The sequence below is a fragment of the Gastrolobium bilobum genome, unplaced genomic scaffold (assembly GCF_033153095.1).
Source record: "Gastrolobium bilobum isolate Gb01-03AN ecotype WA unplaced genomic scaffold, APGP_CSIRO_Gbil_v1 utg2365, whole genome shotgun sequence".
Classification (NCBI taxonomy): Eukaryota; Viridiplantae; Streptophyta; class Magnoliopsida; order Fabales; family Fabaceae; genus Gastrolobium; species Gastrolobium bilobum.
Window position 1 is genome coordinate 430,981 of NW_026899145.1, and position 20,860 is coordinate 451,840.

A 20,860-nucleotide genomic window follows, 5' to 3' on the forward strand; every position below is an offset into this window, starting at 1 on the left:
GGGACACAGGTAAAACCGTAAAAATATCAAGTACAGCAAGTAGAGACAGAAATGCACTTGCCCCATTGCTAATATGCACTACTATAGTGTACATATGGATGAGAATGCTTGTGCAGTTGTACCACACAAAGTGACGTGGCCATTCTGTTTTGTGGTTTTTGTTTTTTTCATCCTTAAATTGAAGCAACTGTAAAGTAGAAACTCCCATAACATTATGTGTGCATTGATAGGTTAAAATTTTGAAGTTGCTCTGCTTACTAGTTTTTACTGTAAAAAATGCTTGTGTATGCCTTCATTTTTTTTGGGTACAAGTGTACCTTCATTTATATGTATATAAAATATTGAGAGATCTTTGAGTATCAACTAATTTAAAAAGTTTATACAAATACATATTTTATAAATTTGATTAATTAATTGCTTTAAATGATTATTTGACCTTTATATATAAACAATTAACCAGAGGGTGTTTTTTAATTTTATTTTTTTTAAAAACTCCTAATATTTTATTTTTGCTTTCTATTTTCCCTAGCTACTCACCCGAAATGAAATATCTTCTGCAGCTTTTCAAATCAATTATCCTTCAAAACCTCTTGATTTCTATCTTAGAGCATGTTTTGAGAACTTGGAAAATGAAATAATTTATTATTCTATAATTTATTAGAATAAAGAGTAACATTAATAAATATAAATTTAGAATAAGGATAAAAGTGAAAAATAAATATACAAACTTTAAAAAGTTAGTATATATCTTTAAAAAAATTTCTCTCGAGAGTTTTTAGCTTTTTCTGTTTGTTAATATATACAATGGTTGTTTTGAGGTTCGAATCTATAATCTTATGCCGATCGATCAGTCTAATAATAATTGGGCTGGATCATATATGGTTGAACCTAGTACTGTTGGAGATGATCTTAGTTGAGCAATATTTTGCGAGATGCTTAGGTTGTTGGTGAGATACTTTTTGGATTGGTTCAAAGGTGTTCAGGCAGTTTGAGAAGAATGGAGATGTACCTGCAAGACACTTCGATACTAAAGTCTATTCAAGTTCAAAATATTCAAATATTGATGGAAAGATGCTCATACCTGGGCTTAATGCCTCTAGTGGAGGGGTGTTTTGCTTATGACGCATTTGTATGTCGGTGTTCATTCTTATTGGTGGAGATTGGCAGGCTTCTCGGACAACGTTGTGGGCGAGATGTCTATTGTCATACTAAGCCCTTGTAGATGTCGCGACATGCAAGTGCTGTCCCTTTGGTAGTGACTCTTGTGGTGGTCAAGTTGTCCTGAGCAGCTGATCTCGCTAGGACCTCTTGTTTGAGCTGTTGGTTGTATGTGTTAGGAGGTTGCGAGATGCTTACGTTACACGTGATAAATGTGTTCTCTTATTTCCTAAGTAATGACCTTTTAGCTTATTGGACCTTCCTTTATTTGGATTTACCATAGTATGATTTGGATACAAACTACTCAAATCCCTCATCACTAGATTAATCCTAGTAATTTAGCCTTTTGCTTTTCTTATTCATTATAATAAATAATAAGATTATACTTACCATTATAGGCTTATCACTCTTACTACTTGTTAGTTATTGTTGAATCAATTTAAAATTAACAGTCGAAAAAGAAATCCAATAATAACCGAATAGGTAATAAAAATGATAAATTTAAAATGGTGCTAATCATAACCGACCTTATAATAAATTCTTTTTATACTAAGAGCTTTTGTAGAAATATATTTGTCTAAATATTTATTTATAAGGAGAAAATAACCTACAAAATAAAATTTGTAAACATGCATAATCTGAGGGTATAAAGTTTTTTGAATTTTGAAAAGGGAATATCATTTTTGCATCTGTGGTGAAAAAAAAAGTCTATCACATAAAGTAAAAATGGAGCGGGTTCATCATTTAATCAATTTTTCTCATTTTGATTTACTCTATATGGTAATTTTTTTTTTCTATAACATGCAGAAATGATATTCCCTTTTGAAAATACTAGACTAAATAATACAAACCATGAAAGGAAGCTACGACGTGTAAGACTACAACCTTCAAGTCCAGTATTGTAACAACTAACAATATTTCAATTCATGGAATTGCTCCCTCATTAAAATCGACCCACGTAACCATCATCCATGACTATATTCACAATTTGTCAGTCTTTATCATCTCTCTTGCTAACATTTGAGCATCTGTCCATTGCAGTCACTATCTTTTAAATTTGTGGTTCTCATACACCTGGGCACAACAAGACATCACATTCATGACATGAGGACCCAAATATATCTGACAGTGAAATGATAACCACAAAAAATATAAGAAATAGCTGAATTCACTCAAATATCTACTGGAATCCTGTAGTCATACGTGTAACACCCACATTGGTTACAAATAATATAAAGAATCTAACCCATTAGTGGATTAGGGGGTGACATTTGGCAACAACAAAATCTTGAACCCCCAATGAGATTTTAGCATTAGATAACATAAGATAAGAACACAACCTCTTCAAACCCAAATAAATACCCACCCAAGTTCACCATATCCTTCACCAACTTCTAAGCTTCACTCCTCATAGTAACATAAAAAACACACAAAGCTTCAACCTTTATTCTAACAATGGCTGCCTCTTCCATGGCTCTCTCCTCCCCATCCTTCGCCGGAAAGGCCGTGAAGCTTTCCCCATCAGCCCCAGAATTGGGTGGTGGCAGGGTCACCATGAGGAAGGCCGTGACCAAGCAAGTCTCCTCCGGAAGCCCATGGTACGGCCCAGACCGTGTCAAGTACTTGGGCCCTTTCTCCGGTGAGCCCCCATCCTACTTAACTGGTGAGTTCCCAGGTGACTACGGTTGGGACACTGCTGGGCTTTCTGCTGACCCAGAAACCTTCGCCAGGAACCGTGAGCTTGAGGTCATCCACTGCAGGTGGGCCATGCTTGGAGCCCTGGGCTGCGTCTTCCCAGAGCTCTTGGCCCGCAACGGTGTTAAATTCGGTGAGGCCGTTTGGTTCAAGGCTGGATCTCAGATCTTCAGTGAGGGTGGGCTTGACTATTTGGGCAACCCAAGCCTGATCCATGCTCAGAGCATCCTTGCCATATGGGCTACACAGGTTATCTTGATGGGTGCTGTTGAGGGTTACCGTATTGCTGGTGGGCCCCTTGGTGAGGTCACTGACCCAATCTACCCTGGTGGCAGCTTTGACCCATTGGGCCTTGCTGATGACCCAGAGGCTTTTGCTGAGTTGAAGGTGAAGGAGATCAAGAATGGGAGGTTGGCCATGTTCTCTATGTTTGGTTTCTTCGTTCAGGCCATTGTTACTGGAAAAGGCCCATTGGAGAACCTTGCTGACCACCTCGCTGACCCAGTCAACAACAATGCCTGGGCCTTCGCCACCAACTTTGTCCCCGGAAAGTGAGCATGAAAAAAAAGAAAAACACGAGAAATGACTTAGAGAGAGTTTGAGATTTGTGTTTGGTTGAAGTGTGTACTTTATTTCGATGTACTTCTTCAGAGAATGTGAATTATTATATGTATCCATTTGGTCATAACTGAATGTTACTTACTTTACCTCAATTAATCATTTTGTTCTACCACTTTGCTTTACATTTTTTTTTTTTTTTGAGATTTCCTAATTAAATTTTAGGTAATGCGAAATCTAAATGTGGCAAAATAGGTCGTCCCACCCTGCCTTGCCCAATATCTTGATATGGGTTGAAAATTCAAATATATCTCGATCTGTGGTGGTTTGGTGGGTCAAAAGGTGGCAAAATAGGTCGTCCCACCCTGCCTTGCCCAACATCTTGATATGGGTTGAAAATTCAAATCTATCTCGATCTGTGGTGGTTTGGTGGGTTAATCCGTTTAAAAAATAATTAAAAATAAAATATATTTTATTAATCTTATAATATTACTTATTTTTATTTCATGTTTTTTTCAATTCCAAGCTTAAATAAAATTATTTTTGTCTTTATATATGGATGATTTTTGTCATAAATAAAATTTTTCATCTTTATTGTTTTGAGTACTAAGATAAAAAAAAACTTATATTACAAAAGTTTAATAACAAATAAAATACTACTTAATAATAAATTAAAAAAAGTTGATCCACGGGCCAACTCGTCACAATCCACCGCCAATCCATTTTGACTTATAACAAAGTAGGGTGGGTTGTATTGTAGTGGGTTGAAATGTATAACTAAATCCACTTCATTTTAACGGGGTGACCCGTCAAATTTCACCCATGTTGTCACCTCTTGCGAAATCATTTTGTTCTCCAGGCATTTCATCGTTTATTTTTTGGGAAATTGTTTTTTTATTTTACACAGGGTTCGTTTTTTCTGCGGTTATTGCAGATAAGTTATCTGCAATAAGCTCAATACGACGTCGTTTTGGGGCAGAAATCATGGTATTTTTATAATTTTAATTTATTTCAGGGTTATAATAGTCTTTATATTTATAATTTTTTAAGATTTCTATACTAAAACGACGTCGCTTTGGGAATAAATGCAGATAAGTTATCTGCATTAACTTCAGAAACATTTTTCTCTTTTACATAAGATAACAAAAGTTTTCTATGTACACATCTAGAGGAGAGATGAGAGAGAATATAAGAAAGAAAATAAATAAATCGGTCTCATTTTTTTTTTTAGAGTTACCCTACCCTAATTATCTCTTTGAGACGAGTTGACTCCCTCCGGTATCCCCACGAGCTTCGACTCTTTGAGCCGGCTATGGGACTAATCCGGAGGTGCGAGGGAAGGCTAAAGGTTCAGCCTCCTCCCCAAGAATGCATTATCGGTCTCATTTTTTTATATGTGAATGTAGGAAAGTGTTTTTATCTTATATAACATAAGAAAACAATTTTCCTTATTTTTTTATATAAAATATTTACTAATTTAACGGGAGTGAAATGTGCTTGCCCATCTATGCTCGAGTTATGCAGCGATGCGCCAAAATGCGCATAGGGATTTCACATATTTGTATCCATTGAAAAGAAAGAAAAAGAATGAACCAAAAAATGCTACCATCGTCAATGTCCTCACATTCCAATTTCTTCTCCTCACTAAAACAGGTAATAACAATTCCAATTTCCCTCATAGTTCTTTGCCATTGTTTTAATTGGGTCTGAAATATGAATTTTTGATGTCCAGGTTGAAAAGAGGCTAAAGTTAGATCATACATCACCAACAGAATCTCAATCTCAAACAAAAGAAAGCAACTTTTTATGGAGAGGGTCTTCTTCCACTTTGGGCTCACCCATGTTCCTCAACATGGACCAACCCAGTGGCATTCAGAGTTCTAACACCCAAGATAGCAGTGAAGCTCCTCAAGCATTCCTATCCATTTCCCAAGAATTTTCACCAACCCATCAAGACCCTTCTCAAACTAGTCCTTCAGATTATCTTAGAACTGCAAATAAAGCTCAAGATGATGATGATGGTGATGACATTGAACGGTTAATGCAGCTCTTGGGCATATCAGAGGAACAAGTGGAACAAAGGGATGATGGTACTTTTGAGGATGGTGATGATGGTAATTCTTGTCACTGTGAAGGAGGGTTTTATTCAAAAATTGTTGGAGTGGAGGGGCCAAAGTGTAAGAAGGAGGTGCTGAGGTTAGATGGGTGGATCAAGCACTTTCTAAATGGTGGTGGGAAGGAGGAGAAGCAAGAGCCCTTAAGATTGGCACACCTGCTTTTAGGAAAAGCTGCTTTTATTTCTGAGGGTGCTGATAGTGGCTTTGGAGGCTTAGAGTTCCCTTCAACCATTCAAGAATTTCTTCATACTGATCCTCCCAGCAATTGAGGCAACCTAGTTGCTTTTTTTTTACTCTTTAGTTTTGTTGTTTTATTTTATGATATTCTTCTTTTAACTGTTATATGCAGATGCAGTTAATTTGTTGAAATTGCGTCATGTTGTCTTTCTATGTTGTCCATTTTTATATGAACAGCTGCACAATGACAAGTTCTATTAAGTAAAACAATCTTAAATCTGGAGCTAGAACTATTATTGCTATGATCTTTGAGTCAAGTTGTTCATCCTAAAATGATAAAGAAAATTCAGAGCACCATAACTTTGATCCATTGTCAGTTATCTTTTTAACTTTTTTAATTGGTCCCTAGGAGTTATGGACATTAAAAAAGTTTTGGGTATGTTATACCTTCTATTGGGGGATATGCATTTTATTATTCACAACTTAAAATTTCGCAAACTTATGACATTGATGGCTGTATGAACATAACAGATGACCTCTAAAATAGAAAACTTGGAGGTTCTTTCATGCTCCTGGGAATATTGAGCAATTAAACTTGGAAGTAACCTGTTGTTTATCATTCCATATTAACATCAATCTTCAATTATATGAGAGAGCAAATTCGATTGTATACTGAAAATGAGAAAAGGGTAGGGGATAGAGCAAGGGTAGGATGCAATTAAATGCATAATTTATGCTAAGAGGGCTAGTTTTTAAATGGATTGTGTAATTTTCAGCTCATAGTTTTGTTAGTTTGCCTTATTTCTTATAAGATTATGATTATATACTGTACGTTGTAATTTCCCTGGTTTCCACCATGCAATTTTGTAAATGAATATATAATTATATTTGCATTCAACCCAAGAATGGGGAGGGGGAGTGAAAAAGGAGGAGAATGCAGCAAGAGACAGCCAATGCTATATTACATGGATATCAGAAGGCTTTGCCTTTGTTAAAGACACTAGTAATGAAGCAATTGAGAAGCATTTATTTTTTCTTCTTTTGCAAAAGCATCTCCAAAGATTGATTGATGGTGTTTAACATTTAAAAAAGATAGTAGTGCTATGTTGCTGTTTCAAGCTTCATAAGAGCAGATAACACCACATTCATATTAGGTCGATCTTCAGGATCAGGAAGGGTGCAGCCCAAGGATAGCTTAAAGAGCTCTGCCAATACTTCCACATAGTTTTCTCTGACATTCCAGGTCAACATAGGGTCCACTATATTAACAAGCTGTTCCATTCCATTTGCAAGGGCTTTTGCCACTACTTCATGCAAACTGATTGGCAAGCCATCCTCTTCCGAGAGCCCTGTTGGTCTTCTTTTAGTTAGAAACTCCATTACTATGATACCAAAGCTGAATACATCTGCTTTAGTCGTTACTTTCCTCATGTAGGCAAATTCTGAGAATTACACAGGAAAATATTGTTTAGAGAGTGGAAATTATAAAAACCTGTGGATATACAAAGTTAATAGGCTAAGATAATTGGAAACAAGAAACAAAATTATATGAGTTTTTTTAGTAAAAACTTTGTAATAATAGGAAAACAGTTGACTATCTCTTTGGGCTTAAACTCAGTTCAATATTAGAGAATGAAAAATATATTTGCTATCCTTTGTCGCCCCTATCCAACTTGAATCCGAATTAGTCACTGTTCGATGACAGTAGGATACCGGATGATTTATATATATATACACTCAATCTTGATCATTGATCCACTTATATCTAATGGCTCACATTACTAAAAAATTAGAGCCCTTAGATATAAGTGGAATCAACGGACAAGATTGAGAGTGTAACTTATACTGGTGTAAAATGATCCTGACCCATATATATATAGATAGGGTTTATCATTTCTGCAGCCGCTATAGATAACACTTTCTACAGCTGACACAAAAAAATGGGCCCCACGGCATTTTAAAAAAAAAAAAAAAAAAGAATCCAGTGCCATATCCTAGGATCCGCACGCAGATCTTGACTAGATATAGGTGCAGCGGCTCCAGAAATTATTTTGCCTATATATATATTGTTGCTATCTAAGGGGATGGTCTTCTCCATGCTTCTGTGAATCTACTATCAAATGTTTCACCCTATTCCTTAATTACATGTCAATTAGTTGAAGTCACCAGTAGCAAAACCTGATGCAAGCTCTGCACAGTAACCCACATTAGGTGAAACTAAAGGAAATGATAATCAATGCATAGGATATGCCGAATATGCTAATGCAGTCACAACAAATCTGGTCCCCATGTGTGGTATGGTACAGTCAATTTATACTGATACAGTGCGAATCATGATCATTGCTTCTTTTCTCTTAATACTTTGAAAGGGATACGTGTGTGCCAAACGAGCCGGGGTTTTTAGCTCGGCTCGTGAAGGTTTGGGCTTTTATGTTTAAAATTGATTGTTGGAATTAGGCTAGGACTTCTATAAAAACTCGTTTAATAAAAAGGCCTTAGGCTCCAATTCAAAAGTTCGGCCTTAGAACCTCTCAAGCTGGCCTAATATATTAATTTTTATTTTTATTTTATATTTTTTATACTACTTGTGATAGCCCTCTCTCTCTCCTCAATCCATTTCATCCTATTTTATTAATTAAACAGACTTTTTAAATGATTTTATTTTATATTATGCTGTTTGGATATACATTAAATTTATGAATATTTATGGAATTACTAATGTTGTTAACTATATATTTTGTTTGGATAAATTTTTGTTGCCTTAATTTGTTTTAAACAGGCTAACAACTTAAACCAGACTTTTATTTTTTTGTAAATAAGACAGGTCACAGGCTGAAATTATATTCATAACAGATAACAGGCTTGGTCAGGCTGACACATTTAAACACAGGCTTAATCTTTTAAGACCAAAACTCGGCTCGGCTCGGCTTGTTAACACCCCTAATTGCAACTTATATAGCACTAATAGCTGTGGCGTGGATTATTTAACTTGTCATCGTATTCAATCAACAAATAAAAAGTTATGCACACGTGGTGATGCTATTTTCACTGAATAGAGACTCGCATGCATTGTATAAAACCAGCTAATAGAAAACTAACACAGTAATTCAGTTCTTGAACTCTTATGCTACTTTCGCTGATTTGAACATAATGTGCAGGACTCACTCACTATACAAGTCCGAGAACTAAATTATTCATTTAGATTATAATTCCACCATGAATCTAATTTTGATGAAAATATATTATCCATTAAATATAAGAGAGTAGTAATGTAGTAAAAGACTAATACCTGGCGCCAAATAGCCAACTGTTCCTTGCAAAGCTGAGGAAAGGGTACTACCATCCTGCAGATGAAGACCAAGTATTCGTGCTGTCCCAAAATCACTGACATGAGCTTCCCAGTCTCTATCTAAAAGGATGTTGGAAGGCTTTAAATCACAGTGTACAATGGGAAAATCATAACCAGAGTGCAAGTAATCCAATCCATTAGCAATAGAAATGAAAACTCGGAGTCTTTCAGATAATGTCCACCTTGATTGATCCCCCCCTTTGTCATGTATAATGCTATCCAAATTCCCATTCTCCATGTACTCTAGAACCAAAGCCTTCATTTTCCCAGTCTCCCAAGCATATCCAAGTACCTTAACCAAATTCCTATGTCTCAGCTGGCTCAAGGTGCTGGCTTCTGTCTTGAAGATCTTGTCAACATTTGCAGACAATTGGTGTAAATTCAATCTTTTTATGGCTACAATGTTGCCATCTTCCAATTGACCCTTGAAAACTGTGCTCAAACTACTTGCACCAATGATCTTGTCTGCACTGAAAAATCCAGTGGCATTTTCTAACTCCTTTGGATTGAATCTTTTAAGAGCCAATGCTGAACTGTACTCAGGTTCATAATTCTCACTATTATCACTTTGTTTAGAATTGCAGAGTTTGCGACCTCCACTGAGAATTAAAATCACAAGCACCAGAAGTAGAATTATAGCAAGAGATCCAAGCGCAGCAATGATAGATATACTCTTCTTGGATAGTGAATGATGATTAGTCTCTCTACATGGTTGTAGGAATTTTGTTCCACAAAGAGCCTGGTTACCCATCATGCTAGATGCATTGATGCGTGCAAATATTCCAGTCAAAGGTACACGACCTTCAAGTTGATTGAAAGAAAGGTTGAGATGCATTAGGCTTGAAAGATTGGCAAAGCTCTCAGGAATAGTTCCCTTCAAGTTATTCTGAGAAAGATCTAGAGAACTAAGATGCTCAAGCTCTGCCAAGATTTCAGGGATTTCACCTTCTAAATGATTTCTTGAAAGGTTTAAGCTTTGAAGCAAGTCCATGTGACTAAAAGCTTCTGTAGGAATAGGACCTGAAATATTGTTTCCTGAGAAATCAATACTGAGCAGGTTTCTGCACCCAGAAAGTGTCTTGGGAATGAAACCTGAAAGATTATTGTTTGAAATATCAATGGCTTGTATCATTTCCAACATGCCCAGCTCAGTTGGAACACTTCCAACCAAGTGGTTGTAAGAAAGGTTAAGATACAACTGCATGTCTTTGAAGTGTGCAATGACATCTCCTGGAATTGATCCAGTGAGGTGGTTGTAAGAGAGATCCAAAACTAAAAGCTGCTTTAGCTGCCCCATGCTTCTTGGAATAGACCCATTAAGTATGTTGCCATGGAGGTCTAAGTACGAAAGCATCTCAAGCTTTGAGATAGAATCTGGTATTTGACCAACTAACTTGTTTTGATGCAGTGCAAGCGTAGTTAATCGTTTTAATTCAGAGAGTTTATCAGGTATTGTTCCTTCTAATACATTATCATGAAGGTATAGCCCCTGAAGGAGAGAAAGTTTGGACAGTTCTGGCGGAATTTGACCCGAAAAACTATTATCAGAAAGGGACAAAGTGATGAGTTGATCCAAGTTTCCAATCTCTGGTGGAATTGGTCCTATGAAAGAATTAACATTCAGCTGCAGACGCAAGAGATTGAACAGGTTCTTGATACCAGATTTTATCAATCCACTAAAGTTGTTCTCTGCCAAACTTAGAGTACTAAGATTTGAGCAGTTGAAGAGGTCATCAGGGATTTCCCCAGACATTTTGTTGGATGCAAGAGACAGGAAAGTAAGATTAGGCAACCTTGAAAAACCCTCAGGAACTTTCCCAGTTAAAGCATTAAAAGATAAACTTACATTTACCAGACTAGTACAATTTGTAATACTAGGTGGAATTGGTCCATGAAAGAGGTTGGAGTTCAATACAAGAAACTTCAAATTATGAAGCACACCCAAGTTTGAAGGAAGTTCACCTGAAAGGAGATTCTGGCTCATTGACAGATATGTCAAGTTTGTCAAGTTTGTTACTGATGAAGGGATCTTCCCAGTAAACTTATTTAAATGAAGAGTTACAACTTGTAAGGACCTCAAAGATCCAAGCTCAGAAGATATTGTTCCCTCTAAGTAATTCTGTGAGAGTTCTAAATGTGTTAATGATTTCAAGTTGAATATGGAAGATGGAATGGTGGAATTTAAGTTATTCCCATATAACCTAAATGTCTCCAATTGAACTAAATTTCCTAGCTCAGGAGGAATACTTCCACTGAACTGATTATCATATAACTCTAGATTTAAAAGTTTCTTACACTGGCCAAGCTCAGAAGGGATTTTCCCAGTCAAGGAATTTTGGAACAACAATAGTAATTCTAAATTGGTCAGATTTCCAATCTCTCTAGGTATTACACCTGATAACTGGTTTTGGCTAAAATCAAGAGACTGCAAAGCTCCCAACTGACCTATGGAAAGAGGTATAGACCCAACAAGGTTATTCTCAAACCCTACAATCTGTATAAGGTTAACTAGATTCCCTATGTTTGATGGGATTGTGCCAGTGAGGTTGTTAGAATTGAAAGCAATACCCAACAAAGAAGTGCAGTTGAATATCCTATCAGGGAGGCTTCCATTCAAGTAGTTATTACCTAAATCCAAATACTGAAGGCTTTTGAGGTTTCCTAATTCAGGAGGGATTGGTCCTGAGAGAGAATTTTCAACAAGAATTAGCTGAGAAAGTTGAATGCAAAGACCAAGCTGAGAAGGAATGTACCCAGAAAATGAGTTTGAAGTCAAATCAAGAACCTGAAGGCCTGAAATGTTTCCAAGGAATGGTGTAATCTCACCTTGGAGCTGAAAACCAACAAGAGAAATTGAAATAACATGATTTGAAGATGGGCCACATGCAATGCCAGACCAGTTGCAGTGATGGTGGGTGTCAACCCAATTTGCAAGTGTTCCATTTGGGTCATGGGTGATGGAGTTCTTGAAAGCTTTCAAAGCTTCAATTTCAACTTCAAAGCTTGTTTCTGCGTTTGAAACTGTGGCTACAACTGAAAGGACTATGACTATAGTCAAACTAAACTTTGGAGATAACATCATTGTGGAATATAGTGTAGAATATTAAGTTGCAGTTTGGTGATATAATAGCTGATGTAAATGAAGCCTTTATAGATAATGTTCATTCGTTCATTGGTGAAATCTCAAAAAGCACAACCCCGTCTGTGACAGAGTGTGTTCACATGACATGATGGAAAGTCAAATCCTTAGCAGATAATAATCATGTGACTTAGGACGAAAACAGTGATTCTTTGAACAATGATTGAATATCTTAAATTTGATTCGAAGTCATCCTTCGGTTAATCAAAAGGGTTGCATCTTCTACTGATTGAGACTTTACATATTAAGACACGCCAAAAAATGGGTGTATCCACAAAGGCAAAAGCTTTAGGTAGACATGGCTAATCCATAGAATTGAAAAACAAAAACTCAAACTACATTTTCCATTTAAGTACCTAGCAGAAACCAATTTACAATGCAGGCAAAATCACTTCTCATATTGCAATATGAAAAATGTAGAAGACATAGTTATAATTTTAAAAATTGTTTTTTTTCTCCTCGTAACGCTCACGTAGACGGTAGAGAAAAAATAACTTTAATATTACAACTATGTTTTACTGTAAAACATAGTTGTAATTGGTGACATAAAAAATCACTTCCCGTTAAACCCGACTAGCGAGTGTGGGGGAGGAAATCCTTGTATGCAGTCTTACCCTTGCATAATTGCTTAGAGACTGTTTCGTGGATTAACTTTCATTCATGAAGGAACAGTTTTACCATTGTTCGCCCCCTTTTTTGCAGTAATTGGTGACATAAAAGAAATTTTTTTTGCAGTAACATAGGACCCTAAAATGTAACCCTAAAATGTAACATCAACTTAACATTACTGTAATATTTTCCTTATTTGTTTCCGAGATTAGACAACGGCAGAGCGAGAAAATTTCATAAGAGGGAACAGGAAATTCAAAATTCATAGAGAACACAACAATGGGTCAATATGTAGTTAAGGGAATTCTTAATTTTTTTTATACACGAGAAATAATAATTATAAAAGGGACAAATTTATATTACTCTACTTTTTTATAAGTCTGAACGTAATCTAAGATATAAGTTTAATGAATTTAAGGGGGTCGTTTCCTCGAACTCGTAACATTAATATCATATTAATTGATGCAAAAGGATGATGAATTCAAATAATGAAAAAAATAATAATAAAAAAGAGAAATAAATCATTCATTTATTTATTTTTCACATTTTAAACCAGTTTAAAATATGAGAACTAAAAAATTAAAATCTAATCGTCCAGAAGTCCTCCTGTACTAGTTGTATGGATGCCAGAGAAATTAGTTGGAATTTTGTTGAGTTGAGTCCACGGCTTTTGTCTTTTTTTTTTAGTTCTTAGCCGAAACCAGTTTAGCATTAGAAAATAAGAATACAAAATATAAATGAGTTATATTACTCTCATGTTGAATGAGATAATATAATTTTCTACACACTCATTAATTTCTGCGCTTTTTTTTTAATAAATAACGAGACTCAGTACATAATTGTATTTATAACATGAGATGAGATGATATATCTCCTATTACATAAGAGTAATATAACCCAATATAAGTTAATGCGTGGATGACAAGGTTACGAATTATAAAAAAGCGGAACCAAAACGCGGTTTGCGGAAAGCTGCGTGCGAAGAAAATAAGTTTGTAATAGATAATGGCATGCAAGTTGCGCAAAATAATAGCCGAAAAGATTTCAGCTGTGAAGCTTTCGATTGGAGTGCAACATGTGAGTCCACAAGCGAGAGAACCCATATCGAAAATAATTAGTGGGAATGGGAAGGTAGCACTACTTGTACGATATGACAGCAATAGGATTGATGCCATTTGTTAAGTGACATACATGACATCTCCCGTGATCGAAATCGTTTTTGGAATAGAAAGAAAAAAACAGAATTTGGATTAAATGTTATAAATTCATAAAGATAATATCGTATTATTATAACGGCTTTAATATTTTTACAGTAGTGAATGTAGATAAGTTATTTACATTCGTCTCCAAAATGATATCATTTTGGATTAAAAAAATTAAAAAACTATAATGAAAAAAAATTATTATAACTCTGAAATAAATTATAATTATAAAAATATCTTGATTTCTGCCTCTTATTTTGGGCTCAATGTAGATAAATATCTACATAGACTGTAGAAAAAATGAACCTTATTATAATATCAAAACAAATTCTTATAAATATAATGTTATAATTTATAATGGAATATGACATTATATTTATTTATTTTTCATGCCTATTCTACTTATTCCTTTATAATATTATTAGATCAAAATTTAAAAGGAGAGAGAAATGGTGGATTCTAATCTAACAGTATTAGATATGAATATATAAAATAGACATTAAAAAGATATGCATGATATCCTATCACATTTCTAATTATTAAAAAAATAAAATAGTTTTAATGGTTAAGATTCGTGGAAGAGTTTTAAAAAACTGTAGAGAATGTTGATCCCATGTTTTGATTCTATGTGAATATGCTATAATTATTGATGTTATCATATGTTTTGAATCCCTACCCGGCCTATTTGTTTTATGATATATTGATTCATAATAATTTACACGTATTTTATTATTTATTTCATAACTTTTTTTTTTATCAATGTTGGTTAAAAGTTAAAAGAAAAAAATATGAAGATAATATTGTATTATTTTAAGTGAGACGACAATATTTTGATATATATTTATTGATTTTTTATTTTTTTTCTTCCATAGTATTTTTTTCTCTCTCCTTCTAATTTAGCAAAGGAAAGAGAAAGTAAAAGGTAAACAAATATAAATACGGTCGTTTTATTTAAAATGACATAAAATTGTATCCTTTAAAATGACAAATATTTTATCCAAAAGTTAAATTATTAACCCATTTCAAAGTTTTCAATATAGTGTTCATTTGGATGTGTTTTTCTTAAATAAAGATTATTATATTTTAATACGTGTGATGCTTTTTTTAAGTTAACTTCTAAAATAATTTTTTTTTGTTTACAATGCATAAAAGCAATTTGAACACCAAAAAAGTGATTTTCAAATTTTACATCTATATGAACAAATGATTTTTTTAAAACTTTTAAAAAAAAAGATGTTTTTCAACATTTTTAAAGGGGAATTAAAAATGATAGTGTGAAAAACCGAACCCAGCCATATGCTTACAGTCCCATAATAATGATCACATAAATATTAATTACCCACGTGAGCACGTGCAGCACTACAAGAAAAGTCATTGTCAGTTATGAACTTTTATACTGCTATAATTCCGTGAGAAATATCTACGCATTTATCAAGATTGAAATAAGGATGGGTTTACTAACGAAATATTCCATCAAATAATTTTGCGTGTGTAAGTTAATTAGGGGTGCTAAACGAACCAGGAGTCTTTAATCCGGCTCGTGAAGACATGTGTTTATATGTCTAATATTGATTGTTGGAATCAGATTTGAATTTGTATAAAAGCTAGTTTAATAAAAAGGCCAATGACTCAAATTCAAAAAAAAACTTGGCCTTAAAGCTGATCTAATATAATAAGTTTTATTTTTATTTTATATTTTTTATATTGTTCATAATAGTTCTTTCTCTGCTCAACCCATTTCACTTCATTTTATTAGTTAAATATACTTTTTGAATGATTTTGTTTTATACTATGTTGTTTGGATATATATTGAATATATGAATCTTTATGGAATTATTAGTGCTATTGATCGTATATTTTGTTTAGATAAATTTTTGTTCTTATTTTTTTAACAAACTAAATTAAACTTTTATTTTTTTATAAATAAGCTAAGCCACTTGCCAATAACATCTAGGTCAGACTGATATATTTAACTAGATCAAAATCTGTCCCGCCTCGTCCTGTTAATACCATAAAGTTAATGGGAAAACCATTTAGTCAACACACACAATTTTAATAAAGTGAGTTTCGACTAACTTCTGTCATCCTATAATGCTGGTCAACACCGATAACACCCTCGATTGGTTTCACCCAACATACCCTAATTCCCTACATTGATTCCATCGTGTCTCTTATTCATTGTGGTGTTGGATATTAAAGCCACTGGAGTTTGTGGAGGTTTAGAAAATTTATCTCGTGAAGTTTGGGATTGACATTGGAGTTCTTTGATTTCGTGAGGACATTTACATCCTAATTTTGGACCTCCATTGCTTTAGTTTTGGTTCAAATTTAGAACATAAGGTTTGGAATTTTCAATTTAGGGTTTGACTTGCTGGTCATCCACATGTTTTTTCCTTCTGTTTTGGAGGGACAATGACGACCGAAAGAAGGCGGTGAAATATAACAAAAAGAACAAAGTTCACTTACGATGGACCATTGGATATTGGGGACTTAATTCCTGTAATTGAGCATAAAAAGCGATTGGTAAGTGAAAATATCGGATGTAGCTAATTATGTCAATCTATGTGTTTTCTTTATGCTTAGATAATGATAGCCTTAATGTGTCTTATTTGTTTATGCAGCGAGATGAAGGGGACAACGACCCAATTTCAATGGCTTGAGAGGTTTACAAAGAGAGAGACACGTTTAAAGGAGATGAGCACAATTAAATTGTAACGCCCGAGCGCTTTAAAAATCAATTACTATCCCCACACACTAACACAGAACTATAGATGCATCTTGTTATAGATAGTACTAATTAATTTTTATAAGTTATTCCCAATTGTATCGTTCCATACCAGCACAGCCTTTAGAATTCCTCTGCCCGCCCTTGGGATGTTACATGCCCACCAGCTTCCACCTGGTTCGTCCTCGAACCACACCATACTGGAAGAGAGGCATTGCTCTGATACCACTTGTAACGCCCAGCCACTTTAAGTATCAATTACTATCTCCACACACTATCACGAGACTTTTCATCGTGCTTTATTCTCACTCACACACTTCCTGGAAAAATTTCTCATGAGGTCACCCATCCTAGAATGGCTCCAAGTCAAGCACGCTTAACTATGGAGTTCTTCCGTTATAGGCTACCGAAAAGTAGATGCATCTTGTTAGTATATATAGTACCAATTAATTCTTATAAGTTATCCCCAACTGTACCGTCCCATAACAGCACAATCTTTGGGATCATTTTTTTTCGGGTATTGATTCGATTCATTCATGTACCTCTAAGCTGCAAGATTTGACATGAGCCACTCATTGTCTGTGCCCTTTCGCACCGGCGATCACCTTCCTGCTCTTGCCAGCCCTTGGATGTTATATAGATCAATGACAAAGCAAGGGTCATAACTATGAGATGAGTAAACGACCCCACTGTACCAGCTTCTACTATGTTAAGATTGACTCTGATATAACATTTAGTTGCCTAATACAGTCCATTCCATTGTTGTAGGGAGAAGTTCATAACGTTGTGGGCATATAAAGACAATGAGGGCATAATAGGTGAGGCTCCATCCACTCAATAAGCAGACAATGAGTTATTTATGCAAGTTAAAAGTGGTGCCAACTATATGTAAAGATTGAATATGCAAATTAGGTTCAGATACAGGTACATATAAGGCATCACTATTGTTTGCCATATCATCTGAAGGAGTATCCACCTTGGATGTGAAGCGTATAAGGGAATTAGTAACCACACTATCCACCAAAAACGAGCAAATTTGAATATAATTTAGGGAGACTAAAATTGAACTCCGACAAACACACGAAGAACTTAGGGCTTAGGGTGTGCATGACAACCATTCTATTCTCTGGCACTGTTTCTGAAAAAGAAAATAAATGAAATTCCATCGAAAACAAAAAATCAATGTAATTCCATACAAAATTATTGTGATGGTTTTCGACGGAAAACAAATTATGTTGATAGTTTTCGACGAAAAATCAATGAAATTCCATCGAAAACAGATGTAAAGATTTTTGACAAAAAATAAAATATGTCGAAAATTTTCAGTGGAAAATCAATGAAATTTCGTTAAAAATTGTTATAGGTTTTGAACGAAAAATGGATTCCGTCGAAAGTTTTCACAAAAAATCAATGAATTTCCGTCGAAAACTGATATAAAGATTTTCGACAGAAAACAAATTCTTTCGAAAAATTTTAGAATTTTTTTGTTAAATTTCTCTATACAAAATTAATACCAATTTTCTGTACTGCACGTGATAAAAAAATATAATCAAAGTAAACAATATATCAATCCATGATTATTGAACCAGACAATTAGAACTTTGTTATTTTTTTTTTCCAGATAATCTTAATTACCTTACATTTCAAGCTATTTGGGAGTATTATAATTTTGTTACATTGCACTTGTTGGAATTCTATATTTACAACATGTGTATCGGATTTTAACTTTTTATTAACTCCTTCTCAACAGTTATTCAATTTATAATTGTGTTACATTAATTATTAGCTTCATAAAATTGTACCCACTTATTTAAAATAACTTAATATTGTAAATACAACTCTTAATCAGGTTTTGGAACCGTTAGCATTATTATCATGTTGTGTATATTGATAAATGATAATATGTAATATTCTCATTTTCAGGACGTCTATAAGATAAGAAAAATAATATTTTTTGATGAGGTAATATTCGACGAAATTTCCCTTATTCACCTTCAATATGTTGAAGTCGAAGTTCCACATTTCACGGGACGGAAACACGACCGAATTTTCGTCGACGACAATAATGTTCGTCGAAATTAAGGTCAACCATTTTTAAGGAGCTGGTTGACTATGCTATCTGTCGAAACTTGCTTCCAATTCCAAATATAACTCATTGAGATTGCAGTCAACCAATAACTTTTGACTGGCAATCATTATGTTCAATATTGGAATCAATGTCATTTGTTAAAGCAACGATGAAAATCGGTCCGTTGAAAATTCATTCCGATGATAAGATATAATACAGAATTTGATTGGTTGCAAATTCCATAGAAAACGGAGCCATCGACGGAAATTTCCATCAATGTCTTCGGTTATGTTCACATTTCTGATTAGGTCCATTCCCAAGGATAAATGTGAATGCTAATTTTAAACTATGGCTGCTGCTGGTTAAATTTAGTTTCGGAATTAAAAAAAATCATGGATTAAGAAGTCATCAATTAGACTATAATACAGAGAGGTAATAACTTGATATTGAATCACCTGGGCACAACTAATGAGATGATTAAGGTGTACGCTCCAATTTAGACGAAGCTTATAGATGTAAATGTTTATAATTACTTTTTATTTATTTTTACAACAAGGATAATATGTTATTATATTATTACTTATTGAGAATTTAAGTGAGTGGTAAAATCTTACTTTTTTATGAATGAAATAAATGAGGATTATATAATTAACCCATAAAATTAATGTCTTAAGATTTTGAGTAATGATGTAACATGAAGTTCATTCATTGCAGTAAGCCCATTGATGATAATCTCATTGCCATGTGCTCTCGTATCAAAGTCAATATATAGTTTGGTTGGACATAATTTTTAGCCATGGACTCCACATTTATGGTAAAGCTCACATGATTCCTGAGGTGGAGCCTTGTAAAATGAATTCTCTCATGCCCTAGTTAACATAACTAGGTTATATGAGAGAAATTCATCCATTCATGGACAACTTCATAATTATAAGAAGAGGTAGGAGAGAAATCCATTCATGCATGGACAAAATAATTATAAGACGTAGGAGAGAAAAAATATTAGAACAGAAAATGACAATATATAATAAACTTGTTGGCCAAGGGCATCTAGATAGTGGATTTGTCATCTCCATCAACTGATATGCACGTTTTTCTTTAAAAAAAATTAAAAAAAAAAAAAATTGATTTGTACCTGATCAGTTTCCTTCTTGGGAGCTCGAGTAGATAGCTAGTAGATGGAAGGTTGATTTGTCATCTCCATTTGCCCTTAGTTTGATTTTATCCGCATTGTTCAACCAAGTACATAGCAATATGCATAGATACAACATACAAGGAAAGTCGAGCAGGAATTCGTAATTAATCCGATTAAAATCCGATAAAATCATAAAGTCGTTTCCTTACTATATATTTAAGGAAAATATGAATATCATGTTACATGACATATCTTGTGTCATACCATAGACACAAAAAGATGTGAATTTCATTAAAGAAATAAATAAAAAATAAAGGTGTGAGTTCTACCTTTTTATGTCTATGGCATGACACAAGATATGTCATGTAACATAATACTCGCATTTCTCAATATTTAATATAGTCATGTATCTGAGAAAAATATTTTTGATATAACGGATGTACCGATTACTTGGTACATCCTTGATCAAATATAGGAAAAAATAATACATTTTCACTTCCCTTACTTTTATAGATATTTCCTTACACATCTCTCTCTTTTTTATATGTTTGGTAAAATGTTACCTACTCCCGTTGCACTAAAAATTTGCTTGTATCCGATATTCGAACTCGGAATCTTGGTAAACGTGATTTCTAACTCAACTAACTCAAGCACTCTAGCATATATATATATATATATATATATATATATATATAAGAAAATGGTTTGTTAGGTTAAAGGAGGTAAATTATGTTATTTTAGCTGCTTATACTATGTATTTTGAGAAGTCAATAGTTATAATATTAAAGTTGTACTTTTTTTCTCTCCTTAGAAGCTGTCAGCTGACGTTGAAAGTGAAAAAAGTACAACTTTAATATTATAACTACGTACTCCTCGGAGTACATAATTATAAGTAGCTAAAAGCACACAACTTATATCGTTTAAAAGT

The 20,860-nt window shown here is 34.1% G+C and overlaps 2 protein-coding genes across 2 annotated transcripts; one reads left to right on the forward strand and one right to left on the reverse strand.

The window, feature by feature from the left end:
* The first annotated feature begins 2,535 nt into the window (after positions 1-2,535).
* On the forward strand, positions 2,536-3,541 carry LOC133287618 (chlorophyll a-b binding protein of LHCII type 1-like). Its single transcript, XM_061485260.1, has one exon. It carries the CDS (start codon positions 2,614-2,616, stop codon positions 3,406-3,408), a length of 795 nt encoding a protein of 264 aa, XP_061341244.1. The 5' UTR covers positions 2,536-2,613; the 3' UTR covers positions 3,409-3,541.
* A 3,265-nt stretch (positions 3,542-6,806) lies between these two features.
* On the reverse strand, positions 6,807-12,133 carry LOC133287597 (LRR receptor-like serine/threonine-protein kinase FLS2). Its single transcript, XM_061485235.1, has 2 exons — positions 8,995-12,133; positions 6,807-7,147 (listed from the first exon to the last, which is right to left on the reverse strand). Exons 1-2 carry the CDS (start codon positions 12,131-12,133, stop codon positions 6,807-6,809), a joined length of 3,480 nt encoding a protein of 1,159 aa, XP_061341219.1.
* Between the last annotated feature and the right edge of the window lie 8,727 nt (positions 12,134-20,860).